Genomic DNA, 16577 nt, shown 5'->3' on the forward strand with positions numbered 1-16577 from the left:
CCCTATTTTAATTTTGTGTTTTTGTTGTGATTTTTGGTTTGTTTATTACGTGGTTATAACTTTTGGTTTATCAGTTGTAGGTGTTTTCGATTTGGCGTTCACGTTGTTTTTTTTTTTTCATCTGCATTTTTTACAAAACTATGGTTTTTCTGCTTCTACTCGCAAAGAGAAGATAAAATAGATAAAGATTCACTCTGTGAAATGAGTGTCTGACTGCTCCCATGAAGTATCTGAGCTCATCATGCCAACCAAAAAAAAAAAATACTTGGAGCATATTATTCAGAATGAGATTCCACTCTTGATCCAACCACACATCCCAACTCCAAGATAATGTTCATTCACTATGCAAATATGTAATGCAGGGTGACTAGATTTTCAAACTGATCAAAGCAAAGGTCAGATTATTCTGAGCATATGGTTTAAATTGATGATGTATTTCACAAAATTAAATGCCATGCTGGAAAAAAGTTTATATTCCTATTAGATCCATATATATATATATAATGCTTGGTTCTCCTTGGATATTGTATCGAAAACAAATCCCTCCGTATATCATCTTCTCGAAGGATGATCATCATGATCATGTAAAAGAAGAGCATATACTTCCATAGACATTCTTCATTTCGTTTCCTAGCTATATGGCTTTATCTCTCTAGGGGAGTCATATGTATATTTTCACAGAGAAGTTTTATCAGATAGCCCACCTTGGATTTCTCATTATATGCTCAACTTTGCATCTTGCATGATGAAGTTTTACTGTGGATTTGGTGATATTCTGGTTATTACAGTGGTTATATTCCTGCTCTTTTTGTGTTGTCTTTGTAGTATGTGCTCTGCTATGGGGGGTGGATGTTCTCCTGCCTTTTTGAGATGTGGGGTGTTGTATTTTATTGTTTGGTGCTTCTCCAAGTTTGGATATCTGGAATTGGTAAATTGTATTATGCTGCTTTGGGTGCATATGGTAGTATTGTGGGTGGGATGAAACAATGATTATTATGGGTAATTAGTGTTGGTTCTTGACTTACAAATGATTAAATTATTTACTCTTAAGTAAAAAATAATGCGAACCATTAATGTTATTGTTCAATGTGTTAGTTGATTGTCAATATTTAAATGAAAATGTGCCATGGTGACTTGAACTAATGTATGCCTTTTGGGAATAGGATCCTTAACCGCTTAATTAGATACATTTTTAATGTATTCTTTATAATTTGAGAAGTTGTGACTTCTCATAAATGCTCTTTATTTTAATTGTGACTTTCATAAATACCATTTCATTTATATAAGTTGTGACTTTTCGCAAGCGTCATTTCATTTTTTATAAATAGAGAACTCTACCCACAAATTCATTTAGTCCAAATTCTCTACAAAAATTAGAGAAACGCTTTCTCATTCTTTTTGTCTTTCTTTCTTTAGGCTCTAGCTATTTTATATCAGGATTGTATCAATTATACATAAATTGTCTTCCATATGATATTGAACAAAATATATGGACAATTGAACTTGGAATTAAAAGAATAATTAATAAAGAGAAAGAAGTTGCTAATAAATATGCTTCCGATATATATAGATCTGACATGGATTCATGTCAACCATATCATACTCAAATTGCATTAAAATAATGTCTCAAAGTAAAACAATAAGCGCTAATAATGCTGATGTTGTGGAAAATTGGAAGACAAAAGTACCATAACATAGCCTTTTACATCTGTACCCATTATTTGTTGGTGGGAAATATACTCAAGAAAATGAATAATTTAAAGATATTGAAGAATATAATATAAATAATTAAATCTTATCTTTTGATCAACTTAAATTTTTAAAATAAGTCATAATTTCATATGATATGAGAGCATAGGTCTTGAGTTCAAACACTGATTTTACACTCTATTTTATTTAATTAAATATTCTCTATATTTGGCCTACTCATTGAGGGAGAGTTTAGCTCACAAGAGAGGGATAGTATTAAGAATATAATATAAATAATTAAATCTACATCTTCCAGTTAATTTAAACTTTTGGAATAAATCGTGATTTCATAATGATTAATAATAATAATAAAGAAATGTTTTAATCACTAAGAGATTTTACAAAAATAAATACACAAATTGGCATGACTTGATTTGATATGTCATTTTGTAAAGTTACTTTAACATGAAATCATGTCAATTTATGAAATCTCTTTATGTCTATAGCACTTCTATAACATAATAATAATAACTCAAGCAATGACAGAGGAAGACACATAGCATAACTCAATTGCATTTGACCAATTTTCTATCTATCCACAATAAAAGAGCGAGTTTAGAGCCTGAAGTGCCCCTCTTCAGATCCCATGTTAGGCTGAAATACCCTTGCTATAGAATTTGATCCAACCAAAATGTCCTTGATACATACTTGGGTTAGGCAAAAATGTACTTGCTACAAACCCAAGAGGACTAAAATATCCCTACAAGAATTTAAATTAGACAAAAATACTTTTGATCCAAACCAAAACAACTAATTGACAACTAGAAATCTCCCCGCAACTATCGACAACCAAAAATCTTCATTTGAAAGATTGTGATCGTTTGAGCATCATTAAGTGGGTATGAGAACTAGCAAGCCACGACAACTATATCTTCATCTAAACCGACGGTGATTGTCTAAGCATCATCAAGATCCAATTGATGATGATGTCGTGGGTATGAGAACCAGTGATCCATGGGGTTGTCGTGGGTTAGAACAATCAAAACTCGACCCACAAAAGACCAACAATGTTAATGTGGGTCCAGATCTACCCAAGGATGGACCATGATGCAACCATGCATGGTGCGAGCACTTTGCCTATGTAGTTCCCACATGCGGAGTGGCAAGTACTTTTGCTCTCCTTAGTGCCCACTTGGAGAGAGCACTTTTGCTCTGTATGTTGCTCGTCTCAATGATGAGCACTTTCCCTCCCATGGTACTCATTGGGAGACTAATATTTTCCCTTCCCATTATGATCGCCAATGTGGCGAGCTTTATGCTCTTTCACGGTGCTATCAAGATGGTGAGAACTTTCACTTTCTACAATTTAACCAATAAAGATATGCACAAATTTATAAAGGTAGTTTTTATTTTTATTAAAATTTTATCATACACTTGCTAATAATATAATATAAATAATAAAATCTATATTTTCCTATCTGCTTAAACTTTTGGGACAAGTAATGATTTCCCCTTAATCAGAGCATAGTTCTTGAGTTCGAATCTTGACTCTACACTTTGTACATTTAATTAAATATTCCAAGTGTTGAGCCTATTCGTTGAATGGGAGATTGACCCACACGTGAAGGAAATGTTAAGAATAAAATCTATCTCTTCCCATCAATTAAAACTTTTAGAACAAATAATGATTTCACAACACTAACATTAAAGTCTTTAATTAATGTCTTAAAAATATTGCCTCCCACGATTCTCGATTGAGGTGACAATCATTTTGCCTCTCAAGGTGCTTGCCTAAGAACGACCAGTTTCCTTTCCATTATGGTCGTCAAGATGACGAGTTTCATACTCTTGCAGTGCCTACCCTAGGGGTGAATACTTTTATTCTCCATCATGCTCGTTTCGAGGGACAAGCACTTTTGCTCTCCTATATTATGCTTGCCTAAGAACTAGCACTTTTGGTCTTCATAATGCTCGTTCGTGCATGAGCTGCCACTATGTGCTCCCCTAGGTGGCGAGCACTTTGCTCTCTATTATGCTTAGCTGAGGACAAACACTATTGCTCTTCATGGTGCTCACCTCGGGTCCAAGTTGTTGTTGCTTGCACTGAAGGGCAAACAATTTCGACAAGGTGATAAATACTTTTGCTCCTATAGTGCTTGCTTGGATGGCAAACACTTTTGCTCATTTCAGGTGCCAATAGGACTGTTCATCAGGGTTTCGGACCGGATATCCGGGTATACTCAATCTGGAATTAGGATCTCAAACCCGGGCCGGGTTCAGGCCCGGATATATCCGGGTTGTGATCTGGGCCGAAACTCTAATGTATCCGGATTTTTACAACCTGTAAATTCCTTTCCGGGTTGAACCCGGGTTTTTTTTTTTTTTTTGTAATAACAAAGGCTACATTATTAGATTTTTATAAGTAAAGGATAATGGTGAAAAGCATTTTTATTTATTTATTTAGAAGCCTATATTCTACTAATTTTTTTCTTACAAAGCCTATATATATACATTTTCAAGAAGTCATCTTGAAAACCATAATACTTATAAATTGAAGATTATCTATAATAATAAAAATATATTAAAAATGAAAAACAAAATTTTATGTCAAAAACAAATAAACCTAGGAACAACTAGTTACCTTTTTAACTAAATGCATGCATGCATGCAAAAAAAAAAAAAAAAAAAAATCCAATATTCATCATGATATGCATGCCAATGCACACTATATATTACATTATTTTGTATTATATACATTACATTACAAAATATAAAATTATAAGATCTGAGTTACATATAAATAACATAGTCCTGCATCAATGGTTTAATCACACCAAAATAACAACTTCAAGTCTATTCTTTGTAGCCACCTAAACTAGAGACAACCGCCACATTGAATTCCTAATATATTCTTTGCAGCCACCCAAACTGAAGAGAAAGAAGATATTTCAGCAAAGAAAAACACAAACCATGGAAAGGAACACCAATTCCTAGTATAATTTTGATGTTGAAATGAATTGAGTAGTACTAATTATGGTGTTAATTTGAACATTTATCTCATCTGCAATGTTGGATTGCAATCTATGGGCTGGAAGAACACCTGAGTTCGAGGATTTTGAGGACCATATGAGTAACTTCACTCCCTGCCTTCCCATGATTGTCAAAGATGATTTCTTGAACAAATCTCATCCAGCTGCTAAGAAAAAATTTTAAAGCATAGTTGTGGTCAACAAATGTTTTGATATTAGGGAATTAAATACACAATAACACTCTATAATAGTGGCTACCATTATTGATCAGGATAAAAGGCAGGACAGTTGTACAGAAGAGTCAGTTGAAGAACAATGTAAGTACTCATAGTAATGACATATATGCTGGCATGGGAAGTGAAAAGTGAGCAAGTATATTCCTGCAATGTAATGGTTTCTCCCTAAAGTTTTCATTTTTCATGCTTAGAAACCCAAGAAATTCTCCCAAAATCAATAAACTGAAATACTTGCTAAACCTAGATTGGAAAAAAAAAAAACAATTCGAATATTAAGTTAGCATAAGTTTTCATGCTTGAGTCATCAATAATCTGAAATACTTATTAAACCCAGATTCAAAATCACACAAATATTTATAAAAATAATATCAGGAGCATGTGGTTGAAATGGTTGCACACTAGACCTTCTCGGTCAATTCACTTCTCATCATCACCCTTAGATTTGTACTTGGAAATAAGAGTGGGAGCTTAAGATCCCTTGGATTTAGGTGGAATTGCAGTAAGAATATATAGCATTTATGACTACTACTTATAGATTGGGAATTGTTTGGAACTTAGTTGTAGAAAATCATTCGTTTATACATCAAATTCATAGCTAGACATAACAATATATATGAAGTTTTGTGAATTATTTTAGGCCCTCTCTCCTACTACTTTTCCTAAAATGTATGGCGGCTTTGTAAATTCTTTTATGTTTTTGGCCAGGGTGTCATGAGAAACAATTAAAATGATAAGATACAACAATAAAACTACTTTTCGTCCAAGAGTTTCACACCTGCAACATCATCTCCTCTCCTCAATGGTCCTACCACCGGTTCATGAATTACCAACCAATTTTCATTCATCAATATAACAGACAAAGATTTCCAAACACATGCAGTTACAGACACTGATCCTTAACAAATATAGCATACAAATCAATAAAGTATGAGAGAGGAGACCCATACTCTGCTTTTTGAGTTACCATTTAACAGTCCAACCCTCATCTTCCTAACTCGATAGATCCACTTCAATCTTCTTTCACTCTGTCTTCTATGTTCCTTGCCCCCCCATTGCCTACTTCCATGAGAGATAACATTAAAAAAATCACATTCAACAAGTTCCAAGCACAATGAAGAGACCCAGTTCACTGAAACACCATATCTATCCAAATTTATATTTATTGTTCACAGATTGGGAGAGAGATTTACCGAAAGGTCACGAGCGAGACAAACATGGTAGCGAGACAGAGAGACGACAACCGAAGCTTGAGAGAGAGAGAGAGAGAGAGAGAGAGAGAGAGAGAGAATGGGCGGGGGGGAGGCGGAAATCCTAAATCGTACGACACGTGATGAGGTAAAATGGAAATCGTGAAACCATTAGAGGTATATATAAAACTGGACACCGGGTATAAAATATGAAAACTGTGTTTTAATATCTGGCCCAGTCCGTATAGGTTCGAGTTTTTTCATACGGGTTCCGGTCCAGATTTAATCCGGACCAAAACTCATAACCGAAATCCAGTTATCAGGATTTTAGACCAAGTCGAAAAAAAAACTCGACCCTGATGAACAGCCCTAGATGCCAAGTTTTTTTGCTCGCCCTAACACTTGCCTCCCATGATATTTTGAAAACATCAGTTTTTATTTTTTCGAACTTTAAATAATCTGTAATTGGGAAAACGGAGCACGTGCCCTCCTACTAGTTTTATGGAAAAGGGCTAGTCATACCACTAACCTATTTCTACTCGCGGGATTTAATTAGTTCTAATGCCAAATACATTTGTTAATAAAAATAAGCTATTCTATTGTACCTGTTTAAACAAATATTTACAAAAATGCCATTTATTAATATAAACTATTACTGGGGAATAAAACTGTTGACTTTAAGATGTTTAGATCTAATTTTTTTTGTACTGTGAGCAGAACCTAGCTAGGGAAACCCTACATTTTTTTTTCATCTACTAGGGAAAGACTATATGGTGCAGTAGGGTCTATACCATTTTTTTTTTCCCCATTTTCTGGTATTATTAATGTGAGTGTGTGTGTGTGTGTGTGTGTTTTTTTTTTTTGTTATTATATTGTTTGACTGTTTAAATAAGGATTAAAAATGACTTAAGACTAGGCATTTCCTATCCCCTTAAAAAAAAAAAAATGAGCTCAAGCAGGTTTAGGCACATTTACCTATTGATAAGCAGCAATCTCCCTGTACATTAGATCTAATGTATTTATTATATCAGTTTTTGAGTTTATTTTTATAACAATTCTCTACTACAAAACATATCAACAGGAGAGATTTGAAACTTGGAGACAACTGTGACAGTGAAAGGCCATTAGTTGGTCTGGCTGCTAGCGTTTTCATGGTTTCAGCGTTCGCAGCAACAGCAGCAGAAGTCTGCTTATCTACTATTGGGGTGCTGAGTGCGGTTGTATCTCAACTAGAGGTTTAGACGTCGTTCTGTTGATATGGCAAAAAGCTGAGATGGCCAAGAAAACCTTGCAGAAGAATGCGAGAGAGACTAAAGGAATCTAAGTTGCAAAACCATTGTGTCATTTACAAAGATTCCTCATTATTTGCTTGCCTCATCTTCGAATCATTTTGCAAAAGCTTCGACATTTGTTTCTGCTGTATGTGACTATTTGTAGGATAAAGTGCCTGATTGAGATACTCAAACATAACCCTCGAGGAATGTCTAGCAACCAAAAATAATTTAGGTGTAATTTTGCATATAAGGAATCTTCTAAGAATGTATACAATGTTTGGATAACACAAATACAAGGGTACAATGAAATCTTACAATTCTATGAGGCTGACAATATATGAGAATGGTTGTATGTGATCTGCTGAATAACTTGACTGCCATTGAGATGTACTCCTGTGCTTGTATTGGATATGTTATTCACAATGGAATATTCATCCATAAAAATTCCAAAATATGAAATAAGTGGATCTGCTCGAGACCTATCGATAACAAACCTCAAGTACTGAGATTTTGTGGTCGGGAACTGCAACAGCCTCTGATATCCCACTGTAGTGCCATTGATCAATTTCTTCCACTGCCTATCTTTCGTCAAGATGTCAAGGTGAAATTTGATAATCCGCTGTCCCATGTGAATTGGTTCTTGAACTTGCAGAACATTGAAAGATACTAATTCTTGAAGGTTTAAATATAAGACCCAGTCAGTTTGATTCTCCTCAGGGGCCCAATAGGAGTAAATACTTTCTTTGAGGACGTTCTGGGGGTTGAAATGAGAATCGCTATTTCCTCCCCGGGTACTGCTAGCATTAACAAGAGCATTAAAAGCAATATTATGGGAGAAAATGGACCTCCGGAGATCACTGAATTCTTGAAGCACCTGTATGTCTTCAGCTGATATAAGACCCGAGGAGTTTGGGGGCACATTTAGCAACAAGAGACAGTTTCTGCCAACTGACTTGTAGTATATGTCAAGAAGAGTTCTCGCAGATTTGGGAACTTCTGACGCATGCCAAAACCAACCAGGCCTAATTGAGACATCACACTCAGCAGGTACCCACTCATGACCAAGTGGATCTCCTTCCATAGCGTACCTGTTAGATATATACTGTCCTTTCAAATCATCTTCTCTCAATTTCCATAATAAAAATAAAAAATCAAAAGAAAACCCCTCTTTAAAACTTCTCTCAGACTTCCAGAAATTTCCAAGAAAGTTTTACATCAATACATCCCCATGGTGTTAGTAGAAAGCACATGTTTCATGCATCAATTAGTTCTTTATGAACATTCGAGATATAAAAATGAGATGCTTGAAGCAATCATAAATTGCTATAAAAAGAAAGCAATCATAATAGAAGGGCTCCAATTACTAGATATATTTGTACTCAAGCCATTATATAAAAAAAGGATTTTGAAATAGTATCAATATTAGCACTTTGTTCTCCAAAATGTGATTGAGCACCTTATTCTCCTCTCCCTTATTCTTCTTTGTTCCTATGTTAGTGATGTGAAATCTTATTAACTTTCCTTGAGTAGAGAGAAGGAACCAGAGCACTATATATAGTGTGCCAAAGTAACCTTGCCGTCAAGTTAATAACTTTTAGGCTCTTTAACTTCATCTAAATTCAATAACCTGTTACGAATTCATTGGTTACAAAACTGAAAAGCATGAGTTGGGAAAACCAAAAAGATGTGCTTGAGAAGACTAAAACACTACAAACTTTAATTGAAAATTACCAAGTTAATTAGATATATTATACTTCCTTTAATAATTTAACTGAATTATATGTACTATTTAATTTTCATTTATTGACATATAATGGGGGCAAGCATAATGTGACTGGAGGAGCAAAACTCTCAACTTTGCGTCCTCAAATGAAGTTTTCTGCATTTTGCAGAACTTAGTTATACTTTTAAAAGAACCATCAATGGGCAAAAATACTTGCATAACTTTCAAATAATTATAGCTTTGCCCTTGTCTTTTCTTATTGAGTGACAATCCAATTTTATCAGTATTTTATATTTTAATTTGAATTTCAAATTTCGAATTTTAAAATTTTTATCATTTTCAGTAGCTGACACGTCAGCACATATGGTTTTTTAAGTATAGATAGCATTTTCCATCTTTAAAAAATCAAATGACCTTTTATGTCATTTCTACTTTAAAAAACATTTTTTTAAATTTGTTTCCAAACAAATGTAATATGTTTTAAAGTGTTTTAGACATATGGTTACCAAATAGTAAATAACTTTTTACTAGCAGTGCTTATTACTTTAAGCTCTATAACTATAAGCCTTGAGCTAAAACCTATATTACCCACTGCAATCCCAAACATGCACTCAAGTAGCAGACAAAAAGGAGGATTTGTGTATTTTGTAAAAAGGTTCGTCATATGGGGAAAAATGAATCATTTGAAAAGAACCACCATTTAGGAAAGGTGTATTATTTGGAGAAGCAACATTTGGAAAGGGTCAACAATTTGATAACCTCTGGTATATATAAAAAGGGTGCTGGTTTTCCATTAAAACCCACAGTTTCTTTAGAAAAGTTGCAAAGGCAGAACTTCAGAATTGTTATCTATAGAATATAGATATTGGGCAAGTTCGTTATATTCTTGAGATAATATTTCAGGAACCCAGCAACGAACCATCATGGTGCAAGCAAATATCACAGTGACAAAGTATGCCTGATATGCCTCAAAGCCACTTCTAAAATCCTTATTTGGAATATCATACGTTCTGAGTATGATATCATGTTTATTACCCAGGTAGGAAAATCAGAATTATTTTTTAGGGAACACAATTTCCTGTCAAAAAGCCTTTCTCTGCCAAGTGCATATACAGCACATTATGTGAACAACAGAAACCAATTAATGTCGAATGGAAATGGTGTTATACCCTAATAAAGTATCTGGAACAAGCTGAAACTTCAAAGGACTTTTAACAATCTGTATGTGACTTAAGAAGTTGCTTAGAAGTGACCATTTCAGATGCTAGAAAACCACAATCCCATACTCTCTTAAGTATCAAATTTACTAATGGAACAAGGGTAGGTAAGCGAAACTCACTTAGCATTAGTGTCACCAATCTTGACAGCACTTCGATTGAAAAGTGACCAGCAAGTAGACCCCCCAACACCAGCCTCATCCCCAATCCACCTGGTATCAGGACCAGCATCAGAAAAAATTACAGCCCCAGGCTGGAGCTGATGAATGAGACTAAACCAAGTATCAAAGAAATACTCCATGTCCTTCTCCTCTTCCCCTTTCGCACCATCCAACCACACCTCCTTAATGTCGCCATACCTGGTCCAATTTTGAAAGATCATTTTGCATTAATCCTCTGAATCTCTGACCATGAAACTCATAAAAATAAACAGTGGAAAATTACTGAAAATTTTGGATTATACGGGAAGAAATAGAATAAATCTGTTGAACCAATACCAACGGACTAAAACCTAAACATTAATAACAAAAAACCAAGCTTCAACAACTAGTTAAAAATAACTTGAAATCATGAACAATAGTGATGTTAAAATACTACCCAACTAAACATCACAAGGCAAACAAAAGATTCGAAAGAAAAAGAAGTTCAAAAAACAAACAGACAAACAAAGAAAAATCCCTTGGGCAGAACCCCAAGGTCTAATAAATGCTTAAATCTAACAATCGAGCTTACAAATATTTCAGAATTCTTATTTTTCCTTCTTTATTTGCGGGTCACTAGAAGTAGGTGATCAGAAAACAGAAACGCAGAGTTCTCCTATACCATAAACGATGATAACTAGAAACGAAGAACCATAAACTGCTCGGAATGAAAATCAAAACACCAAAATTCCGTAGAATATTAAAAACCCAGTTCAAGACAACACAATCAGATCAAACATCAATCCAGAACTCCGAACAATACCAATATTCCATAATTGCTTAATAAAATCTAACCAACACAGCTCACAACAAAAATAAAATAACAATACAATCACTTACGACTCAAAAATTCAGCGTAAATCACCTTGTGAGCAACTCAGTCATCTGCCCCATGTAGAACTCATTATAATCCAAAGTCTTCCCATAACACGCCTCGTGCCGATCCCACGGCGAAAGATATAGACCCAATCCAATGCCTGCGTCCATAGCAGCCTTAGCCAGTTCCGCGACAACATCACCAGTTCCATTTCTCCAGGGGCTAGAGCGCACAGAGTAATCGGTGTACTTGGAGGGCCATAGGCAGAACCCATCGTGGTGCTTGGCGGTGAGTATCACTCGAGAAAAGCCAGATTCCTTGGCGACACGAACCCACTGAGATGGATCGAGGTTGTAGGGGTCGAAGATGTAGGGGTCAACGCGTCCAGTGCCCCACTCGGAGTCTGTAAAAGTGTTGGGGCCAAAGTGGAGGAAGAGGGCCATGTGGCCGAGCTGCCATTGGAGCTGGGAAGCAGAAGGGAGGGGCAAAATAGGAATAGGTGGAGGTTTGAGAAATGGGTTTGAAGATGAAGAAGATGAAGATAACGAAGAAAGGAGTGAGAGTAGGATTAGAAGGATCATTTGGGAATGGGACATGGGTATTGTGGGTTTTCCAGTTTGTGCTTTGCACAAATGGACTGATGGTGATTGTGATGCTCTTCTTCTACTTTTTCATGGCGGATTGGACGTGGGAGAGATATATATATGGGACTGAGCTTTGGATTTGAGCGGGGAAGTTCGGATTTTAATTTTGGTGATGCTCTCTCCAATCTCACTACCAAGAAACAGATGTCTTAGAGTCAACTGCTTCTTAATCTGAACCAACACTCGAAGCCAGCCATCGAAAACCCAGTTTTCTTCATTCTTTTCACTCAGGGGTGGGGCCGGAGATGAGTGAGTAACGGAGGGATAATCGGATGACTGGTCTTTTGTACGTCCACTCAAGATGAATTAACGGACGGAAGACGGACGGATGGACTGGGTGGTTTACTTTATTTTATGTGTTTTGGAAGTAAACGGGTAGACTATGGGTGAGTATCCAACGGAAGGGCCATACATATATACGGTGCAATCCAATTGCACTCATCCTTTCCATCCACCAGAGTTTTACAACTCACCAAAGTCTTCTCTTTTTCCAAAACATATTGTTCACCCTTTGAAGAAGTATTGCCAATATTAGCTTGCTCATTCTACCCAGCTTCCAACTAGGGCTGGCCTCTGACTCTGATGGAGTCGAATTACCAAACTCCAACATCCGACTCCGATCAAGAGCGGAAGTCATTTTGACTCTGACTCCAATTAGGAACTCGCTTCAAATCCAATCAAATCATTGAAATTAGAGTCCATTTTGAAATTGTGTAGATCTAACTACTAGATTAGGCCTTTTCTTATAACCTACTTCTAGGCCGAATTGAATTTTCATGCCCCACCTATTTTATGTTTCTACATTATTAGTTTTGTAGCTCAAATAAGCTATCAAAGTCTAAGTACCAATGATAATCTAAATCCATAATGTAAGTTATAACAAGACATCATCAATAACCCATCTATAAACAAAACTCAAATAATCAAGTATAGATAATAGAATCATAAAAATTAAAAAAATATGTTGGTGTCCTCTCCTTCTCTCTAAAGGGTGAGGTGGTGTCTTTGCCTTGGCAAAATGTTGTCTCTTAGACAATGTCTAAAGATGGTAGAATGGAGGAAGAACTTCACCAGATGTGGAAAGGGTTCAGTTTAATTGATCAAGAAAGGAAGGCAATGGTGAGAGAGAATAGTTCTATCAAATTTTTTTTTATCAAAATGAAAGCTTTGCCTATTAACATTGATAGTCACTAAGAAGATGATTAACAATGAGGCTTTTACTACTATTATGATAAAATTCTGGAGACCTGAAGGGTGGATACAGTTCAAAGATGCAGGAGAAAACCGTGTTCTGCTAGAGTTCCAAAGTTATGAGAGTTAGACCGTGGACCTTTGACAGAATGCTAATTAACTTACAGGAGTTTGATGGTCATACGCCTCTGAAGGACATTGCTTTTATTCAAGAATCTTTTTGGGTCCAAACACACAAGATGCCACTTGTTAGTATGACTGAAGAAGTGGGACTCTATATTGGCTCTAGTATGGGAAGGGTGGTGAAGGTAGATACAGATGAGTCTAGTATTGTATTGGGTAATTTTCTACGTATTAAAGTGGAAGTAGACATCAGTAAGCTATTGGCTAGAGGTAGATTATTATCACTCGACCATAAACAATTATGAATTCATTTCTAGTATGAACGTCTTCCATCTTTTTGTTTCTAGTGTAGGGTCATAAAACATGCTTCTCCTTGCACTGATGTTTCCAAAGACAACAGTAGGTTAGAAGATAAAGGCCAATATAGTACGTGGATGCGGGCTATTTTTGGCAAAACTAATGACTTTGTCACCAAGAGGTATGGTGGCAGTGGTACGGTGGTGGTGATCTATCACCACCAACGGGGTAGCTAGAGCTCAGGGAAGGAATCCAAAGAGGAAACTGCAGCAGAGTCATCTAAAAATTCTGAAGTTCTAGTGGCATGGAAGGAAAGTTGCACTGAAATCTTATAATCAAATGAGGATATAAGGGAAGATGCTAAGGTGAAGAAGTTGCCATGTAGGAAGGGAGAGTTTACTACTACAACTTTTATTTTACCTACTATATGTGGGGCTGAGTCTAAAAGGAAAGTCTGTGGTGTAAAGGAAATTTTGTTATAAAAGTTGAGGATATTTTGGAAGTTAAGGACTCGACACAGTTGACCCCATCAGTCAAAATTGAAGCAGGTGTCTCGAGCCGATTGATTGAGCTGAATTATTGCATTTTTAATGCTTTTGGAACCAATATATATTAATTCTTTCATTACTTTATCATTAGTTTTATATGGAAAAATGAATAAATCAAAGTTGTGATTTTAATTGATTAAAAGCATGAATTTCTGCTCTAATTTTATTAACTATTGATTAATATGGATTAAGGTATAATTCGCTCGAGCGGCAGAAGCCGCCGCTCGAGCGAAGTCAGGCAGATTCAAACGCTCGACTTCTACTCGACAGTGGGCTCGAGCGAGTTGCGGGAAAAGAGATCACTCGAGCGGAGGCATTTGGCCGCTCGAGCGAATTCAGGCAGAGTCGAACGCTCGATGTTCTCTCGACAGGCCGCTCGAGCGAACTTAGGCAGAGTCGAACGCTCGATATTCGCTCGACACTCCTCTCGAGCGAATATCGCATTTTTACAGATCAGGGTTTATTCTGCCGTCAGAGTATATATATATTTTCTTTACATCTTAGGACGACTCTTGGGCTGGAAAACTCGGTTTTGAGTAGAGAAATACTTAGAATTCATTTTTTCCATTGATTTTCATTCAAATTCGGAGAGGAGGATTCATACAATTGATCATTCACTAACACTGCAGCAGATTGAAGAACTCCTTGAGGGGTCCAATTGCCAATGCAGCTCAGCCCTCCACCGCTTCGAATCTTCATCTCCATTCAACTGGCTTGATCTTTTCAATTCCCTACTTGCTATTTCATTTCAGTTTTGAGTTTCTGAATTATTTTAGAGAATTTTGATTTAGACGTTCGAGTAATTTATTTGTTATTCATTTAATTCGTGTTATTTATTTTTATCGTTTCGTTAAGCTTTCATTTTAGTAGTGATTACAATTACGGTGGTTTAATTTGAGAATTTGTGATTTGAATATAATGATGAACTCTAGAACATTGAATTTAATTTTCAGTGCATGTTTTATCAATTACTTCCTAATTTAGTTTAATTCTTAATCTAGTTTTATTAATTTCTGAGTTTAATTTATTAGTCCTTTACATTCCGATCCGACAATCAAAATCTAAAAACATGAATTTAGTCCATGACTAGTACCCTTTTCCATCCATTGCACATACTATCATTTTATTTTCTCTTTGTGAAGTTTTTCACCATTTTCAACGAGTTTGATTTTTAAGCAACTTTCCCTGAGAAGATGATCTAGGAATTTATTCCTAATTATTACACGATATCCTCCTGCACTTGGGATAGCTTTAGTGCTACTCATTTTTTAGTGAGTCAAGTTTTTGGCGCCGTTGCCGGGGAAAGTATTTTAACTTAAATTTAAACTCGTTATTTTTATTATGCTCTTTGAACTGATGTTTCATATCATGGGTGAGGGACAGTTCAAATAGGTTGCATAGAGTCACATCGAGTGTTGAGAGTAGTATACACAGTTTGGAGATAGTAGTTCTTTTGTCTTTTCTATTAGTGAGTCAGGTGAGGAAATTGAAATTGAACCAGAAAACATGGCTGCACCTACACCACGCACTCTTAAGGATTATTTGCAACCCACTCGCACCACTACATCTTCATGCATTGTTTTACCTGAAAATGCATCTAATTTCTCTATTAAGCATGGCATGATGTCAGTGATACCTTAGTTCCACGGGATGGATTCTGAGAGTCCTTACCAGCACTTGACAGATTTTGAGTTGGCTTGCACTACTTTTATCACTAGGGCTGTTACTGATGAATTCATTAGACTTTGTTTATTTCCTTTCTCTTTAAAGGATAAAGCGAAGATTTGGTTTAATTCTTTGAGGCCTAATTCTATTTCTAGTTGGTCTGATATGCAGCGTGAATTCTTACAAAAATTTTTTCCTTTTCAGAGAACTCAGTTTTTGCAAGAGCAAATCAGCCAGTTCAATCAGAGACCTGATGAGATCTTTCAGGCCAATTGGAAAAAATTTAAAGATTTGGTGAACATTTGTCCACATCATGGTTTTGAATCTTGAAGGTTGGTGAGCTACTTTTACACTGGTCTCACTCTAGAATGCAAGCAGTTTGTTCAGACAATGTGTAATGGGGAGTTCTTCAGCAACGAACCTGATGAAACACTATCATTTTTTGACTACCTTGCTGAGAGCGCACAACAGTGGAACACTCGTACTGATCGAGTTCCATTAGCAGCACAGCCACTGAGGGCTATTTCTGGAGGGGTTAGATATGAGCTTAAAGAAGACACCGATGTTCAGGCTCGAATAGCTGCATTGACTAGAAGACTAGAGGTAATGGAAATGGAAAAAGTGAAGGCTGTGAAAGTAGTAGAGGCATGTTCTATATGTGCTGATTCAAACCATAAGACCCAAGACTGCCCGATTATGCCAGTATTTCAAGAAGGTGGGTCTTAGCAGATGCAATC

General features: G+C 36.0%; 1 protein-coding gene across 3 annotated transcripts; it reads right to left on the bottom strand.

The window, feature by feature from the left end:
• Nucleotides 1-7117: 7117 nt before the first annotated feature.
• On the bottom strand, nucleotides 7118-12377 carry LOC122292398 (alpha-L-fucosidase 1). Of its 3 annotated transcripts, none has more exons than XM_043100737.1 (4): nucleotides 11421-12377; nucleotides 10478-10714; nucleotides 7731-8503; nucleotides 7118-7588 (listed from the first exon to the last, which is right to left on the bottom strand). In XM_043100737.1, exons 1-3 carry the CDS (start codon nucleotides 11966-11968, stop codon nucleotides 7735-7737), a joined length of 1554 nt encoding a protein of 517 aa, XP_042956671.1. In that variant the 5' UTR covers nucleotides 11969-12377; the 3' UTR covers nucleotides 7118-7588; nucleotides 7731-7734. The 3 variants fall into 3 exon arrangements, with proteins under 3 accessions (XP_042956671.1, XP_042956670.1, XP_042956669.1); XM_043100736.1 differs by having other exon boundaries at nucleotides 7118-7625; XM_043100735.1 differs by lacking the exon at nucleotides 7118-7588 and having other exon boundaries at nucleotides 7627-8503; nucleotides 11421-12376.
• Between the last annotated feature and the right edge of the window lie 4200 nt (nucleotides 12378-16577).

This window comes from Carya illinoinensis, chromosome 13, assembly GCF_018687715.1.
Source record: "Carya illinoinensis cultivar Pawnee chromosome 13, C.illinoinensisPawnee_v1, whole genome shotgun sequence".
NCBI lineage: Eukaryota > Viridiplantae > Streptophyta > Magnoliopsida > Fagales > Juglandaceae > Carya > Carya illinoinensis.

What these genes read in the sequence shown, in the direction of transcription:
- LOC122292398 (XM_043100737.1), bottom strand. Translation starts at nt 11,968, where the DNA reads ATGTCCCATTCCCAAATGATCCTTCTAATCCTACTCTCACTCCTTTCT. An exon ending in ATGACTGAGTTGCTCACAAG is followed by an intron (nt 10,715 to 11,420) that starts GTGATTTACGCT and finishes AAATTGGACCAG; the next exon opens with GTATGGCGACATTAAGGAGG. An exon ending in ATTGGTGACACTAATGCTAA is followed by an intron (nt 8,504 to 10,477) that starts GTGAGTTTCGCT and finishes TATATCTAACAG; the next exon opens with GTACGCTATGGAAGGAGATC.